Source organism: Hippopotamus amphibius, chromosome 17 (genome assembly GCF_030028045.1).
Source record: "Hippopotamus amphibius kiboko isolate mHipAmp2 chromosome 17, mHipAmp2.hap2, whole genome shotgun sequence".
In the NCBI taxonomy this organism is placed as follows: domain Eukaryota; kingdom Metazoa; phylum Chordata; class Mammalia; order Artiodactyla; family Hippopotamidae; genus Hippopotamus; species Hippopotamus amphibius.
In genome coordinates this window covers 7302324-7320427 of record NC_080202.1, presented here as the reverse complement: position 1 = coordinate 7320427, position 18104 = coordinate 7302324, and the positions used below count along the sequence as shown (strand labels likewise).

At 45.9% G+C, this 18104-nt stretch overlaps 2 protein-coding genes across 3 annotated transcripts in view; both read right to left on the bottom strand.

Annotated features, from left to right (window-relative positions):
- Positions 1 to 18104, bottom strand: part of STX8 (syntaxin 8) — a 225202-nt gene that overhangs the window by 63655 nt on the left and 143443 nt on the right. The gene's annotated exons all lie outside the window — the stretch shown is intronic.
- LOC130840298 (cytochrome b-c1 complex subunit 8-like) lies at positions 12237 to 12546 on the bottom strand. Its single transcript, XM_057715657.1, has one exon. It carries the CDS (start codon positions 12502 to 12504, stop codon positions 12256 to 12258), a length of 249 nt encoding a protein of 82 aa, XP_057571640.1. The 5' UTR covers positions 12505 to 12546; the 3' UTR covers positions 12237 to 12255.

The window sequence follows — 18104 nt, the reverse complement described above, 5'->3', positions numbered from 1 at the left end:
GGCCTCTCAGGTTCCGAGGCTGGAAATGAGCTCTCTCTCCACCCTCACCTTCTACAGCACCATGGATGGACCACCAAATGGCCCTTAACACAGCCGCTCTGTTTCTTCAGTTCTATTTTATCATCTCACCTCTACTATTTGCAGACCAAAGGCGTTCAAAGAAGTTCCCAAGGATCATCTACCAAGGACGCTGAGAGTGAGAATCAGGGTACAAGACTATGGTCTTCTTGAGATCGGGGCCCATCTCATGCATCCTAGCACCTGACTCTGTACCTCTGCATACAGCCTAGGCATGCACGACTCAGGGGGATGAGTAGCATCTTCACTTCCTCTGTCTGCTCATCCATGATTAAATAACAAGTCAAGGTGCTTCCATAAACAAACCAAGAAAACTTACCGGAACTTAATTAAATAGAGTAGAAAAGTACTCCCTTATTCCTGATTTGTACCCAGTCTGGTCTGTGCTCAGAAAGGGCTTTTTCCCCTCGAGAGCCAGGAATGTGTCTGGGTTCTCCCACCATGGATCTAACAGAGACAAGACTGGAATCAAAGTTTCTCACAGAGGTGATGGAAGGAGTGTAAGGGAGATCATGAGTCTTGGAAAGCACCATGGAAACTTCTTTCTCTTATTACTATTAACTTTTTAAATTGGGCGTTTAGGAACCGAGCAACACTAATCACTTTCTCTCCTGTACTGCTGTGGCTGTGAGGTTTCTTTCTCTCTCCCACTAGACTTCAAGCAACTTGCAGGCGGGACCATGGCCGATGCCTCTCGGGACCCTCCCTGTAGCTCAGCATCGCTGAAGGGACTCAATAAAAACATGATGGGTGGATGAAAGATGACTATGTCACAGGAGCCCAAATGCAATGAATACTAGCTCACCTGGAGTCTGCACCTGTGCGGGAATCCTCCGAACACCTGCCGAGGCCAGCTACTCCTGTTTTCTCAGCCTCAGGAATCAGGGCAGCTGCTTCATCCCAGCCCGTGACTTTCCCTCACTCATCCAGCCTGGAGAGGGCTGTCATCTCCCCCAGCACACCCACACCGACGCTCTCAACACTGAATGACCCCACTAAACAGACCTGGCTCCTTCAACGACCTGGAAAAAACCCATTTAAAAATGTGTTTCACCGGAATATTTTCATAAGATGCATATAACCAGGAGCTCATTAACAGAGACGTTATATTACGAAATTCATCTGGAAAAGGAAAGAGTGAAGCCACGTTATTCTCCTATCATTTAAATCCCAAGCTCAGTGGATGAACATTCAGTTCCTAATTTCCCACACAATCTCCTTTTACAGATCCCAAAGTCATCCCAAAAAGCTGTACTGTTAACTCCGTTTTGCATTTGTACAGAGAATGTATCACTATTTCATATCCATGTTGCACGTGAAATAGTCTTTAAATTGTCATTTTAAAGAATTATGTTCCCCTGGTAAGTAAGATGCGAAAAATATTAATTAAGCAATTTCACACGGAAAATCGGGACTTCTGGCTTTCTTTGAAAAAAATCAGGGTGGGCCCACCTGGCTACCTCGCAGACTCACCTGGGGCCAACCCCTCAGAGAGAGAGAGCTTGGATTCAACGCCCCTTCCAGCCCAGGTGCACTCGTTTCTGCAGTGGCCTCATGCCACTGTTGTGTGGCGACCGCACAGAGGAAGGCATGTCCCCTTCCCCAAAGAGACTCACGTTCACGTACGTTCATAAACGGAAGAGCAGAAATGCGTGCGTGCCCTACAGGAGAAACAGAGTATTAGCTACAACCAGACCCGGCTCTCAGGTGGAGCTGGGGGAGCCGAGGGACGGCCACCAGTGCGAGCAAGTGCGCAGGAGCAAGCCAGGCTCCGCGAAGGGGAGGTAGCTGGTTTGCTTGGAGTGGAAGATTCCCACAGGGGAACAGGAAGAAGGCGCAGATGACACGAAGCGCAGATGGACTGCGGAGGGTCTGTGGTCCAGAACCAAGGACGGTGGGCCGTGTCCTGGGGGCAGGCTGGAGCTCTGGAAGGTTTCCTACCCAGGGCCCGGCAAAACGAGAGGGGTGTTTCAGAGAGATGGAGTGGGCGGCCGGATCTAAGCAGCACGGGAGAGAGGTGAGACCAGAGGCGGGGATGCTGGGGCCCCACGCAGAAGGCACAGCGGCAGCAGCTCGGCCTGCAGGCCGGTGGGGACGGTGAGAATGCAGAAGGGGGAGGCTGAGCTCGTGAGAAAGGCTGTGGCCTGGGGAGCAGATGGCCCGGAAGGAAGAGGAAGGACTCAGAGAGGAAATCGACTGTCCACTTGAGCTGCTGAAGAGCAGTGGTGCCGAATACAAATACTGGAGAGAGGCCGGCTGTTTGTTTTGGTGTCAAGTGTATCTAAGGACGTGTCTGCGGGGTGTGTGCTGAAGGTGGTGGGTTAGAGGCTGTCCATGAGCGTGCCTTGAGACATAAGAAGTGCCAGGGAGTGACAGGGCAGTTGAGGGGAGATGCTTGGATAAGGGGTCACGTGCAGGAGGCACGGGGTGGCCAGGACCGCTGGGACGGAGCTGATTTCTGAGAAACAGAGGTCTGAGGACGACCTGCACCACCGATCGTGAAATGTTTCTGCTCCGTTTCGAGGAACGGTGGAGATTCGATTCTTCCACACACAGCTGTAGAAAGCGAGCCAAAGTGCTGGAGACTCCAACCACTCTAGGTTTTTACCCAGCCTTTGTTTGGCTTGATGGACGGGGCTCAGTTTACCCAGAGACGGTAAAATCAGATGAAAGGGGTTAGTGACAGCTGTCCTCTCTACTGCTGGGTGCAAAACAGCCACGATGAGGCCACGATGAATCTTCGATTATTTAAATAGCCAAATTGATCACTGAAACTGGCTTTTCTTTCTCTTGGAGAAAAAACATAAAACCCAAAAAACAAAACTCCATATGTTTTAAGCCATACTCCAGCTTCTCAAAACCCCTCGTACAAAGAACCCAAAAGTGAAAGATGCCAAAATAATCCTAGACCGTAAAGAGGCCCTGATTGATCACTTCACAACTGGTTCCCATGCACCCCGCCCCCCATGCCCTTTCCACGATTTCAGAATGTAACTAAAAATTCTGCCACCAGATTAGGGGAGGCAGGCCTGGTGGTGATGGATGTCAGACCAGGGGTGGGGAGGGTGAAGTGTGATCACCGACTGGGAACAGATAAGCACGCACACCGCAGATGCCTGCAGATTCTCACTCACCAGGCGACCCTCCCTGCCTCCCTCTTCCTCCATCAGCCAACTCCAGGCCTCTCTACCGACTCCCTGCACTGGGGGCACGATGCTTCTACTCCTGCTTCATCTTGGTTTGGGTTCTTTTTTGAACAACATCACAATCACTGCTACCTATTAAAAAATGAAGTTAATGTTCACCTGGGTTCCTATAACTTTTAAAAACTTTTTTTTTTTTAATGGAGCAGATAAACATACAGGAACAGCAAACGTTGAGGCCAAAGCACAAGAACTGATCGGTGCTACAATGAAAGAGGTTACACAGCATAAAAACAACCTCTGAAAGGTAAGTTAGCCTACCTGGTCATGCCCCGGGATTTGTGCTGCACAGGTATAGGGCTCTTCCTCGCACTTCTGTGTAGGTGTCACCTTTAAGCAAAGGGGGTGTTTCCCATTTGACTGGGGGATGGGGGTGCAGAGGTTTGGATGAGGAGGAGGTTCCAGTGAAATGTGGAAGTCGGGCAGTCTCTCTTTGATACCAAACTTCCTTCCTTCTTTCTGTGCTCTGTTCCCACCGTCTGGCCCTCCTCTGCCCAGCACCCAGGCACCCTGAGATCCCACGCTGCTGCCGCTGGCCTGCCGTGGTCTGCAGCATCCCACCAGGCCCAGGCCGGTGTGCTCCACCTGCCCTCCCCCACCCAGGGTACAAAATTACTTCTCCATCAAAGTGCTAATTTCCCTAAGATGGATAACTTCTGGTGATTTTCTAAAAACCAAATTATGTTATTCTGAGAGGTGAGTAACAAACTCTTTGATCTCCACGCCCCACCCCGCCACCACATCCAGTCTTTGCATCTCATCATATTAGTCATTTGTTGACTCAAACCACTGGTCATAACACGCAGCCAGGGAGTCAGGTCCGGTCTGCATATGTTTTGACCTGGGCAGAGTTTTAAAATTTGGCAAATTTCACATAAAATCAGGTTTCTCTTTTTCTTTAAAAAAGAAGAGAGAGAGAAGGTGGCAGCTGATGTGGGCGCCCAGGGCCCACAGTTCCAGGGGCTGCAGGGCAAGCACGCAGCCCAGACGCGCACGTGCTCCCGCTCACGGGGGTACCCGGCACCCCCACGGTTACGTACCTGCTGTGCAGCTCTCTTCTTTACCTGCCTGGCTTTTGGACCTGTGACACCTGGCCCACGTGGCTTTCTAATGACGGCACCACTAAAGAAAGGATTTCACGGCAAGTGGGGAGAAGAAATGTTTTGCAGCATCAGTCTTTCCTAGCTTTCTGCTACAGACCTGGCCACCTGCAATGCCTCATCCAAACATCCACAGTCTTCACATTTATTTATTTTTTAGCTTTTAAAAATTTATTTATTTTTGTCTGCATTGGGTCTTCATTGCTGCGTGCGGGCTTTCTCCAGTTGCGGAGAGCTGGGGCTACTCTTTGCTGCGGTGCGCGGGCCTCTCACTGCAGTGGCCTCTCTTGTCGAGGAGCACAGGCTCCAGGCTCACAGGATTCAGTAGTTGTGGCATGTGGGCTCAGTAGTTGTGGCTCACGGACTCTAGAGCGCAGGCTCAGCAGTTGTGGCACACAGGCTTAGCTGCTCCTCGGCATGTGGGATCTTCCCAGACCAGGGCTCAAACCGGTGTCCCTGCATTGGCAGGTGGATTCTCAACTACTGCACCACCAGGGAAGCCCTATTTTTCACATTTATAATTGATTCAAGGAATCTAGAATCAACTGTTGATTCCTCCACTGTAAGACTAAGAAAAGGAGTCACAATCAGGATGCAGATTCCAAAGGGGGTGCACAGGGGATCTCTCCTCTCGGCCTTTCTTTACCACTCTTCCCCACGTCTCCTCTCTCATCTCTTAAATCTCCTTTCTTTCGCCTCTCCTTCTGCCCTGCCCTCTACTCGAGCCTGCATTGCCGCAGGAGCACACCCCTTCCCGCAGGCTGCCCATCCATCGCACTGAACCTCAGCCTCAGCAACCTGGTGTGTCATGGAGAATGAAGAACCTGTGAGCGGCCCAAGGGAAGAAAAAGCTTAGCAAAAATGATGACCACAAACCACTAACACGGGCCGCACTTGGTCACTGTTCTTTACAAAACTCAAAAAACTATCACACACTCACTGGGGGGCCTTCTAGCTGATGTGGGTCTAAGGGTGGATTTCACATGCCTCCAAATCCAGGGTTTTAGGAAAAAGAAAACAAACTCAGAAACCAGGAGGCCAGGAAGTGAACAGGCTCTCTGGAGCTTCTAACTTGCTGACTGCGGTAGTGACACCATGAGAACAGCCTCACTGAGTCAGAGCCAATGTTCTGGCTTTGCCAGTTTTATGACTGACAAGGAGGGATGTCCTCAGAAAGAAATCCCCCACCCCCCGCTGGGGCAGCTTCAAAAGCTAAATGTGCCCCAACTTACCCTAGTTTACTTCACTAACCTATCATCATTCTAGAGAAAACCAGGAAACCCTCAGCCTTCCCAAACTGCCTGCGCTGCTTGAAACCATAGGACTCCAGCAAAACCACTCCTTATCTTTCATGGTTTTCTTTTTTTAAAAAATGTGGTAAAACAAACATAAAAGCTATCATTTTCACATGTATATTCATTGGCATTAATAACATTCACTGTGTTCTACAACCACTGTTACCATCTTCTTCCAGAACCTTTTCATCACCCCAGAAGGAAACCTCACATCCATTAAGCAATCTCTCTCCCGCTTCCTTCCAAACCCCGAACCCCTGGCAACCACTGATCTGCGGTCTGTCTCTGTGTACTTGCCTGTTCTAGACATTTCATACAAACGGTCTTCGGGGTCTGGCTTCTCTCCCTTAACATAACGTTTCCAGGTTCAACCACAGGGTAGCACGTATTAGCAGTCTGTTCCTGTTTCTGCTCGAATAATATTCCATTGCATGGTGTGGGGAGCTTTTGCAAAATGAATAATGGTGGCTGGGTGGCCTGTGGCTGCAAGCTTCTAAACTTAAGGAATTTACCTATGTGACAGGTGGCATTTTTTTTTTAATGGTCCTAGACATTTGAATACTGTCAACTATGAGAAGCAGAGCCAAGTGACCTTTACCCACACCATTCACAATCTTATAAACTTTCTAGCCATACTTAGACTTTATCTCTCCAGGCTGACAAGTCCTTAAAAAAAAAAAGTTTGAAGACTCAGAAAATCCTTATCCAAGATACAAACGATTACGTATGAAACATAAAGTCCTACTGTATAGCATAGGGAACTGTATTCAATATCCTGTAATAAACCATAATGGAAAAGAATATGAAAACGAATATATATATGTATGTGTCTGTACATAGATGTATATCTGAAACACTCTGCTGCACACCAGAAACTAACACATTGTAAATCAACTACACTTCAATAAAAAATAAAGAAAAAAAAAAAAAAAGAAAATCCTTGTCCACATGACATCAGTTGCCTTCCGGATATATTCCATTCACAGTCCATCATTTTGCTAGTTGCTGGGAATCAGAATTGAAAGTTACAATTGAAAGACCTGAGGAAGCACAAGGTCTAGTGGGAAGATAAACATCCAAACAACCTCGCCACAGCCTGATGACTTTCAGGAAGGGAATCTTAACTGTGATGGTTTCAGTTCACCAAGTATTCCGGCTGAGGCAGCACATAAGCTTAATATGCGGGCAGGTGACGCTTCAGTTTCACTTCTCACCTTCCTGATGGCCTAGGTCTTGAGAGAAAAGCTACGATGAGACCGGCGATGCTTTGTGCGCAGCTGAAGTCCCATGATCCTGCATGTGCAGCATCTACCGTGTTTGCCCAATGCACCATCTTGCTCACACAGACGCCTTCATCTTTCAAGATCTTCCTGTGGTTTCATCCTCGATCGGAAAGAGCTTGCTTGGGGCACACCCAGATGTTTCACCAGGTTTTCATCCCCTTAGACAACATATTACAACGTAAACTAAGACACTAATCCAGGGGAAACGTCACTGTTTTTATTTTCCCTGTTTTCCCCATCCCAACCTTTTACTTTGAAAGATTTAAAACCTACAGAAAAGTAGGAAAAAATACCCAATTATCCTGATAGCATCCTTAGAGCTGGGTGTGTTTTGATCTAGGATCCAATCAAAACCCCAGACTGCATTTAGTTGTCACATCTCTTCAGTCCCCTTTAATCTACAACAGCTCTCCCATTGTTTTCTTTCTTCCATGGCACTTCCAAAGGGCCCAGGACATTGTCTTATAGACTGTCCATCCATCGGAACTAGTCTGCTGGTTTCTCTCGATTAGATCTGGAGGCGATGATGTGTTGCTTAGCACTTGGAGCCCTACAATGCGAGGCTGTCACTTGAGCTGATGATGCTACGCGTGATCACTTCGTTCAAGTTTCTTTCCTCGTTTGCAATTAATACTCTGATAATTTGCGACTGAGAATATCATATTTCCCACATCCTTTCACCCAACAGTTCAGCATCCACTGATGACTCTGAAACGATTACACTGGTGGTTGCAAAATGATGATTTTATCATTTTTATCTCTCTTCTACATTTATTGGCAAGACAACCCTCTCCACAGGTTCACCTCTGCCTTTTCTGGACTATTGATGTGGACCCAATAAATGCCTTTTTAAAAATCCAGTGTTTAGGGCTTCCTAGGTGGCGCAGTGGTTGAGAATCCACCTGCCAATGCAGGGGACACGGGTTCGAGCCCTGCTCCAGGAAGATCCCACACGCCGTGGAGCAACTAAGCCCATGTGCCACAACTATTGAGCCTGCGCTTTAGAGCCCGTGAGCCACAACTGTTGAGCCCATGTGCTGCAACTACTGAAACCCATGCACCACAACAAGAGAAGCCACGGCAATGAGGAGCCCGCGCATCACAGTGAAGAGTAGCCCCCACTCACTGCAATTAAGAAGCCCGCGCACAGCAAAAAAAGACCCAACACAGCCAATAAAATAATAAATAAATAAATTTATTTAAAAAAAATCCAGTGTTTATTACCATCATCACTGTTTTTATTGCTTCAATTGCCCCAGATTTGACCGAGAATCCCTGTAAGCCAGCTCCCGTGGCCTCTCACTATGCCCACATCATTGTTCGCGTGCTTGACTTCTGACACAAGAAGTTCCAGTTTTGCCTTATAATTTCTCTGCCTCCAACCTGGAATTAGTTATTTCTCCAAGGAACCCTGGTTCTCTTTTGTGGTGAATAGTATTTAGAACATAAGATCTGGGTGCTGACTGTGCTCAACTGCTGGAGTAGCATTGCTTATAGGCGCTTTCAGTGGTTACAAGAAAGATATTTATTTTGTAACCATAACTCTACAGTGACAGTGATACTTCTAACTCAGATCTAACACCATAAAGTTCGTTCTTTTTTTCCCATTTGCTATGTGTATCTCCTCGGTTCCTAGGAACATCGATATATTTACTCACTTACTTTCTCCTACTAACACACCCAGTAGAGTCAGAATTACTAATAACACTCCCGACCCCAAACCTACTTAGTAATGTTTGAGATTTCTGCAGCTCATCATCTTGGGAATATATACAACCAAGGGTACACAAAAACACTCTTTTAAAAAGTTACTTGAATTCTTTTTTACTGAATAAACTCTATTATTAACAGATTTTTGTTTACTATTTAGAAGCTTATCCCTCAACAGAACCTACAAACCTAAAGAACTCAATATTAAAATTATTGCATCAAAATGACTCATGACAAAATATTCAAATAATTCTAGAAAGGTTAATAATAATAATAATAATAATAATAATAATAATAATAAAAAACAGGAATCTCTGCCTCCCCCTTCTGACTCCTCCATCACTAACCTCCACATTTTAAAATGACCTGCTCATACTAAAATCTCTAAATTACATCAGTTTTAGATATATTGTCATTTTCTCTTTCATTATAGCTCTTTTACACCCCACCTCTTCCTTCTCCGATCTTCCTTAGAGTTAGACCATACAGTTTGGTTACAGTAACAACTAATATCTAATTATTTTGGCTATATACATATTCAGTAATGCATTATAATTATGTTTCCTCATTTGCATTACTTTTAAGTTTTCCTGGAGGTAATAATGGCCTTTCTTTTCTCGTTGCTTGGATTCCCTCCTACTAAATCTCACACTCTCCAGCAGCCTCTCAGTGCAGTTTTCCCATGCAGGAAAACACATTATTCCATTTTCTCCCCTAACTTCCAGCTCTATCCCGGAATGGTGGTTCTCTCGACCTGCTGTGCAAGTGATACTCTGGGTCTTCCCATTGCTACCATCTGGGGAATTCTCTTTACTTCTCTCCCTCATTTCTGGCATCACAGATCTCTTTTCTAGACTTACTTTCTCATTTAAGGACAGTACATCTGCTAGGAGCTTCCTGCAATACTCCACTACCAACCACTAGTTGACATGGGTCTTTTTTCATCTATTAAGCTGGGTAACTGATGAAGTCTTTCAATATCGTCACTCCTGTACCTCAGCTGTAGAGAAATGTCTTGCATTATTTTCTTTGAAAACTTCCTTGCTCCTGGTTTTCTCACTGTGACATTCCTATTATTTGGATCTTGAACCAATTCTCTAATTTTTATATCCTCCCTTGTCTTTTGGTTCTTATTTCTGGAAGATGGCAACTTTACCTTTCAAACTTTAAAACTGTAGGGGTGCCCAGTGGTCCTTTCTTTCTGTCACCTTTTTCACAGGCGACTTCTCACAGTTCTTTCTTTCACAAAAAGACAGGAGGTAACTGAAGGACGTAAGTCAACCTATCAAATATTAAGTCCAACCGTTGCACAGTTGTTTGTAATTATTTAATGTGAAGGTGGTAAGTCCATTTGCCAGTCAGTGGAAATGGCATCATTTCTTCCAGTAGTTCAACGTGACAACAACCCTGTGTCTTCTGTTGTCACATTGAACTGCTGGAAGAAATGGTGCCGTTTTGGGGTTTTCTGAAATTCATACTGCCTGGGATAAACAGTTCTAACCAAACAGGAGCCTACTCACTGCTGCATGCCTGGGACTGCCACTCAGCCAGTGCTGGAGCTGCCTCAGAGGGGTCCCCTGGGCGGGTGCTGCGACCACGTGGAGATGCCCCCAGACCAGAGGAGGCCCGCCTTGCTGGTTCCAGAACAGCCAAAGAGAGGCTCCTGTTTGGAGTCAAGCTCCCGCTTTATGTACTTCAGAATACATAAAAACCTTCCCAGTTCAACAGGTTCATGAGGAACCTAACAATTCCAGAAGAAACACCAAAGGCTGGGATAACATCTCAGATGATTTTCAGTGAAATACATACAGAACATCTCACTGGTCCCCATGTGAAGAGCTTTGTACCAGGCACTACCTGTTATCTCCCAGCTCCACACCTGCCCTGCTCTGAAATCCTGGGGCTTGGAGTCTGCAAACTACTCTTCCCAGGCTCCCTCGCCAGCCAGCTCCCTGCTACGTTATGCCAACAGAAAGCACGGGTAGGAGTTCAGAAAGCAGAGGACAAAGCTGTCCTTCCTCCTCTTTTTCCCCATCTGCTTCTAGCAGGGTCTCTGCAAGTGTCTACATTCCCTCAGTGGTCCTGGCTGCAGCCACGGCTGCCTCTCTTTGGCCTCCTCTGGTCTGGAGGCATCTCCACGTGGTCGCAGCACCAGCCCAGGGGACCCCTCCGAGGCAGCTCCGGCACTGGCTGAGCGGCGGTCCCAGGAGCGCGGTAGTGAGTAGGCTCCCGGGCTCTGGAACACGTTCCTCCTCTCAGGTCTACAGGAAGCTACACATTTCTGGATTACTCTGCCCTCCCCTTTTCAGTCTCTCGGTCCTTCCAACAGTATTGTAACAAGTGGTCGTTCTCCTTTTCCCACTCCCTTCACATAGAAAATTATATTATAATCATCGTCTCCACTTTGCAAAATACTTAGAAATATTTATTTAGTACTGAGAGGCTAAAGGGGCTTTTGTTCTGAAAACTGGGCCTAAAGGATAGCATTTTACACCACTGGCACAACCTGACTACTAAGCTGATTGCAGCCATCACGTGCCACCAAAAATACCAGTGCAAGACACAGCTTAAGAAGTACTTACGTAAGGAGAAAAACCACAAGAGGTCTTGGATCATGTTTTTACAAAAAGAAAGAAAAGCAGAGTTGAAAAACAGCCAAAAGAGATGTAAGTGTGGATCGCAAAGGGGATAACCATTGCTGGGAAGGACTGGGAGTTTAGCCTTTCTAAGGAAGAGGAAGTATAAAACAAGTCCACTGTCACAGGAAGATGTGCCTGCTGTCTACCTAAAATGAAAAGCGCACCCCCCTAGAGGGACTCAGAGGCTTCATTATCCCTAAACAAGATTGAAATCGGACTAGCGAAATGGATTCTAAGGGGCCTCTGATTTATCATGGGTGTAAAGAATATGCTAAAAAGAGTAGATGTTACTGAAGTTATACAAAAAGTATAGTGTCACACGGCTAATAACAGAAACAGAAGTCTCCACAAATCAAACATTCCAAGCATGAAACTCTTCTTCCAGGTTTCAAAAATAAATGGCCAATATTTGGATGTAGGAATATATCAGTGATCAGTTAACTGTGCTTTAGTAGTATTACTAAGAATGGCAAGAATAAGATAGAGCAACCATAATGCTTAATTCACTTATATTCACTTTTGAGATGCCTTCTAGGTTTTTGAACCCATCTTTGTTCCTATTTCTATTTTTTTTTTTCCACAGTAATTACTAGATTTTATTGTCAATATGGAAGCAGTGGGCAGGGAGCCACACAGTCGATGCCATCCACAGCTGTTCAGCTGCAGGAGTAGCTGCAGCTACATTCTTATAGGTTATAGAACAAGGGTGAACTACAATCTTTCACCAAACTCAGACTCACCAAAACAGTTCAGAACTCATGCTGGGGAGGGGAACTCATGAACTTGAAAAGTGGCAGTCACATCCAAGGGCTCTGCTCACACAAAACTCAAAATCACAACAATGCAGCCTATAATAAGTTTATTGTGTCTTCAAGACACTACAATGTAGACATCTCTCCCAGAGAAGGGTCTTCCAGAGACAAGGAACCATTATCCAGATGAGTTGCTCATTTGTCATCTTCGTAGGCAGCTGGATTCTTCCTCTTGGATTTCTCAAACTCTTGCGTTCCCCATGTGTAGACAAGATAAAACACTACAAATGGCGGCACCACGCGAAGGATGCACGCCCGAGTACGGCGCAGCATGTTGGGGATGCCCTTGCTGAAGTAGTGCGGAAAGGCGCGCTGCTCGAACGGCGACAAGCTGTAGGTGATCACATGCCGCACCCTCATCAGATGCCCAAACGCGCGGCCCATGGTTGCAGCGGCGCCGAGGTCCCCTCGCCCTCCGCAGTAGGTAATCCACGGGCCTCCGCCCACTCCCTATTTCTATTCTGCTTGGGCAAATCTATATAGATATAATTAAGGGCTTCCCTGGTGGCACAGTGGTTAAGAATCCACCTGCCAATGCAGGGGACACGGGTTCAATACCTGGTCTGAGAAGATCCCACATGCCGCGGAGCAACTAAGCACATGTGCCACAACTACTGAAGCCTGCGCACCTAGAGCCTGTGAGCCACAAGAGAAGCCACCGCAATGAGAAGCCCGTGCACCACAACGGAGAGTAGCCCTTGCTCGCCACAACTAGAGAAAGCCTGTGTGCAGCAACAAAGACCCAACGCAGCTAATAAACAAATAAATAAATTTACACATAGATATAATTAAGATTCTGTTACCACATAAAAAATGGTCGTATGGAACAATACTGCACACTATTTTACAAAGATGCCAAGGGAGTTTATTCTAAGTTTGCCATAATTTCCTGGGACAGGGCACACCAAGCATTTACTCATCCTTTAAAAAGAAAAAAAAAAAATTATTGTGGTAAATACACATATAAAATTTACCACCTTAACCATTTTTAAGTGTACAGTTCAGTGGCATTAAATATTAATTCACATCATTGTGCTGCTACCACCACTGTTTTTATTCATTTTTAAAAGTGACCTCTTTCGGATTTCCCTGGCGGTCCAGTGGTTAAGACTCAGTGCTTCCACTGCAGGGGGCAGGGTTCCATCCCTGGTCAGGGAAGTCCCCCATGCCATGGGGTGAGGCCCCACCCCCAAAAAAAAGAAGGGAAAAAAAAGTGACCCTTTTCAGTGTCTTCCCCCCCCCCCCCCCCATGTCTCTGTGACTTTACAGGTAAGAAGTTATACCAGACAAATGCCAACACAATGATAAAGAATCTTAACTCCATATTTGCAAACAAATTTTGTTTTAAAAATAAGACTTCATAAATCCAAAAGTCACTTTGAAAGGAATGGCCACTTGGAGGGCCAAAAGAGAAAGAAGGGCTCTTACTACCATAAACCAACTTGTGGACGAATGGGGGGGTGGGGGAGCCGTTCAGCAGACACGTGCCCTCCCAAGGCCACCGAGGCGCCTCCTGCTGGCTGCAGTCAGCTCTGCGCTGCGCAGCGTGAGATACAGGCGAGCCCTCGGTGCTGGGCATGCGCGGAGGCCCGCGTCACGGACCACTGATGCCCAAGTCCAACACAAAGATCATTTTGCTGCTAATCCGGAGAAATTGATCTCAGTGCTCACACGCTTGGACAGAGAAAACCCAGCAGTGATTTCAAATGAACCCCAAATCAATTTTGTTAGGAATTTTACACTGGTTCAGTGACTGAAAAGTGTCATGACTGCTTGGCTCTGAGATCGATAGAAAAAGGTGAGCCGAAAAATAAAAACTGCGCTGCTGGTTGAGGTTCTCTTGGAGTCGATGACTGGATCCCTAGGGCTAATAAACACTTTCATGAATGCAACAAGGTCTAGAGTCAAGTTCTTTAAAAAAAAAAAAAAATTAACACTGGGGCTCTGGACTAGAAGCACTGCCCTGCCAGTGAGCTGCTTTTCACGCTGGCACCGCTGCGAAGCGTGCCACATGGCGAGAAGTAGGGCAGAGCCGCGGATGGGGCTGACAGAGATGTTTTGCACAGTGAGAAATGGCTGCAGCCAGGTATTGATTACTATGATTTCCCAAGGTATGACAAGTCCTTTAATTTCGGTAGTTTCTATTCAACTTTACCAGTTTCCTAGAAGCGTGCACACTGACCATCAGAGCTGATGTACAAGCATCAAAGTACAAGGATCTCATTCTCCGGGCACACCCCAGGAAGTGGCTGGGGCTAGGCAGCCTCTTCAACAGAGTGGCAAGCACTAGAAAGTCAGGAAGGCCATCTGCAAGGTGAATTTCCATTTTGATAATACACAGAGAAGATAACCTACTTGTGAACCAGTGTGATTTTAAATTACCCCCAAATCAGTTACATGTCCATTTACTCTATTTTACAGTGACAATTTTTGGGGGGCAAGAGCTGTGAAAACCTGCACCCAAAACAAACTTCAGGGAATGTTTTTCAAAAACTACAGCTCATTTTTAAAAAATTTATCTAACTAACTAAAAATAGCCCTAGAGCTATAACATCAACTTGAGACAAAAGCGGGAGGCCTCTCTACCAACTGCTTATGAACACAGAACCCAGCAATTATGCTCAATAACCCCGTTTATTTTCCTAAACAAACACATACTAAAACCCAACAAACATTCTCTACATCTTTCATTAAAACATTTCCCTGTCTTCCTTGGTTTTGTTCTGATATATGTCTGTTAAAATTTTTTTTCAGTCAAACAGGAATACATAACATCAAAGGTCAAAGTCCCTGTTCAGGTAAGACTGAACTCTGCAAGTATCGAACCTAGTGTCAACCACACATAGACCCCTGACTCATATCTGGTGGGTATGTGGGTGGGTGGGGGTGTGTGTGTGTGTACGGTAGGAGGGAGTGTCTCATTCTCTTCACAGGGGTATGGAAAGAGGATAACAAAGTTGGATAGAACCTCAAAGACCATGTAGTCTAAGCCACTGACTTTTTTTTTTCTTGCCTCTCCATACTGACCTCATGAAGATTTGCATGAATTTAGCTAAAAGGAAAATGGCCAACTTCTTTCGAGGAGATCCTATTATAATTGGATTAGAGTCCAATTATAAACCCTTGTAATGTTGACCATAAACTAACTGAGCTCCAACTAGTTTATGGTCAACATTACCAAGCCATTGATGTTACATGTAAAAAAAGATATCAAGTGACTTCCCAGTGTGTGTGATTTTGGGCACAACGCGAATCGAATTCTTCATTTCATTTCAATTCTCGAATATAAAATAAAATCAATGTATGAATGAGAAGCACTGGAGTGTAATGGTGAACTCCCAAAAAATCAGGCTGCGGTGGCAAAACACCTTGAGGAGGCACTGGGGCTCTTCCCCCCGTAAGTAGTGGACACATAACAGAGGTGAAGTATACTTTGAATGAGCACAACGTGCTCTGTCCCAGGCCCACTGATAGTCCTTCTAAACCCAGCCAGTACTTGCTGGTCCCATAGAGCTGGCTGAAAGCAGATGAATTCACTGGGGAACAAGCATTACGAGAAAACACGCACAAACACGTACAGGGGGGAGTGGTATCAGCCGAGCCCACACAGTGTAATTATGACTCCACAGCAACAGAAGCTGCTCTTGGAAATCACACCTTATCTGTCCAAACCACACCGAGCAAAAACAATAATCAAAAAATGATTCTACTTTGTGATCATTTCTGACCCCTTGATGATAGCAGAAGTCATTGCCTCATAACAGATTAGAAAAGTGTGGTGGCCTCGGAGGCAGTCATGGTGATAGCGCTGAGGCTGTCAGCCCTTATCAATCACCTTCCATTAAATAAAGGTTTTCCAATTTGGCGCTTCTCTCAAAGGCTTCATTTTGCCTGGATTAGCCCAAAGCATCCACATTTGAACCTCCTGCTCCTATTCCCGCTCCCCAAATAAACGCTGGCAGAGAAAACCAGGCTTTTCCATAGTACGAACTCAAAACCAAAGCAGGCAACAGTGATGTGGTCACGTATAACACACGTGTGACCACAAACATGTCACACGCGCTTTACATGAATGCCGTGAGCAGCCACAGGGCCCAGGAGGCGGGTACGCACGAGTGCCGAGACAAGGGCAGGCCTGCAAGCTGTATCTTTTCGCTCCTAAAAGGAATACTGAGCAATTTCAATATATTCAGCGCCCTAGTATGCGCTGGGGTTTTAGAAGCAGGTCTCCTAAGAATTTTATGCTCTGTGGTTTCACTACCTGGTATCTATTATCTCCATGATGGAGAAAAGTAATTTCTCTAAAACATACAGCAGATATGTCTAGGGAGGGAAAGAGTTTTAAATCAACTGAAAAGGGCATGTTTACAAAATAAAGGGAACCCTAGAGAGAAGGACTCGTTTATCTTGGTAATACCAGTCGCCAAGTAGATGCTTGCTGCATTCAGACACCAAATTCACAAGATGGGAGCCATGGTTTATATAAATACGACCAAAGTTACAATCACGCATGTTTTTCTGTACCCAATAGACAGACTTCTTCATTATTATTTTTAATGGCTACATAAACGTGACAAGAGCCAGAGATAGAGTGGTGAGAATACAAAGTGATACACGGGGAAGAGATGTATTTCAGAGCTATTCTCAAACAGGCCTAGGGACTGACCAGATAGAGGTGAAAGAGAGGCCCCAAAGCACAGGACATCAACCACATGTTTTATTTGGCCCATGCAGAATTTTTTTAAATGTTCATTTATTGTCAACACTAAAATGTTGGGAGATTTCACTTAAAGATCCAGATTTCACGCTTCCCGTAAAAAATTACACACACAGATGACCTGGCGTTGCACTCCCACTTGGCAAGACTCTATTTACTCTCCGGTTTGCCACTGGAGGGAGTCACAGGGGCCCTCTTCATTCATGACGGTTTCCTGTCTGGCCTCTGAAAAGCATCTGAGGGGATGAGGGAAGTTTTGAGGCTGAAGGCATGGGAAGCAACGCAAGAGGAAGCTTATTTGGGGCTAAAGATAAGGAGTCTGTGGAGAACACAAACAGATTGATGGCGTGTTGTGGGCAGTCAAGAGAAACTGAGGGGCAGTGGATGAAGACACAGACCCTGAGATTCAGGCGAAGTCAGGGTCTGAGATGCAGAGCTGTGAGATGCCCATGAAACCATCCAAGAAAAGTAGCTTAAGGAAGTGCCAAGAAAAAAAGAGCAAAGGACTGGGCTCTAAGAATGTCTTCCACAGAAATTGGAAGAGGGAAAAAAGACACAGGGAGACTGAATTAGCCCCTTGGCTCTCCATGAGCAGGTCCCAGACACAGGGAGACTGAATTAGTCCCTTGGCTCTCCACGAGCAGGTCCCAGACTGGCTGAATGGCTATGCTGGTGAATATCAAGACCAAGTGAGCCACACATAGTTTTGGTTTCCCAGCGCAAGTAAGTTACGTGTATACTGTACTGTCATCTGTTAAGTGTGCAACAGCACATCTAAAAAAACAATGTACGTACCTTAATTTCAAAATATTTTTACAAAATGTTAACCATCTTCTGAAAACACAGGGTTGCCACAAACTTTCAATTTATAAAAACAAAGGAAACAAAACCTGGCCACATCTGTGAAGTACAGTAAAAGCAAAGCAGAGGAAAACGATGTGTGCCTGTATACTGACAGGCTTAAGTGCTCCCACCCTCGGTCTAAATAAGTCTGCTTGGGAAATGCACCTGTAATCGAGGACATGCCTTGCTTTGTTTTCTTCCTGGATGTCCAGACCCAGTCTCCACTTCCATTCTGAGGGAACGCCTATCATGTGAAGTCTAACACAGCCAGATTCTTCCTCTGCCCGCCCTTGGTGGCCGGGCCCGGCCAGCTCGGCACTTCTCCACTGACCAAGAGAGGCAGAGATGGTCGGAGGCAGTGGCGTCACTCAGCAGCTCTGGCGGTGGCACCAACCTCACTCTCCCTGCCCAGGGACGGCGGCTG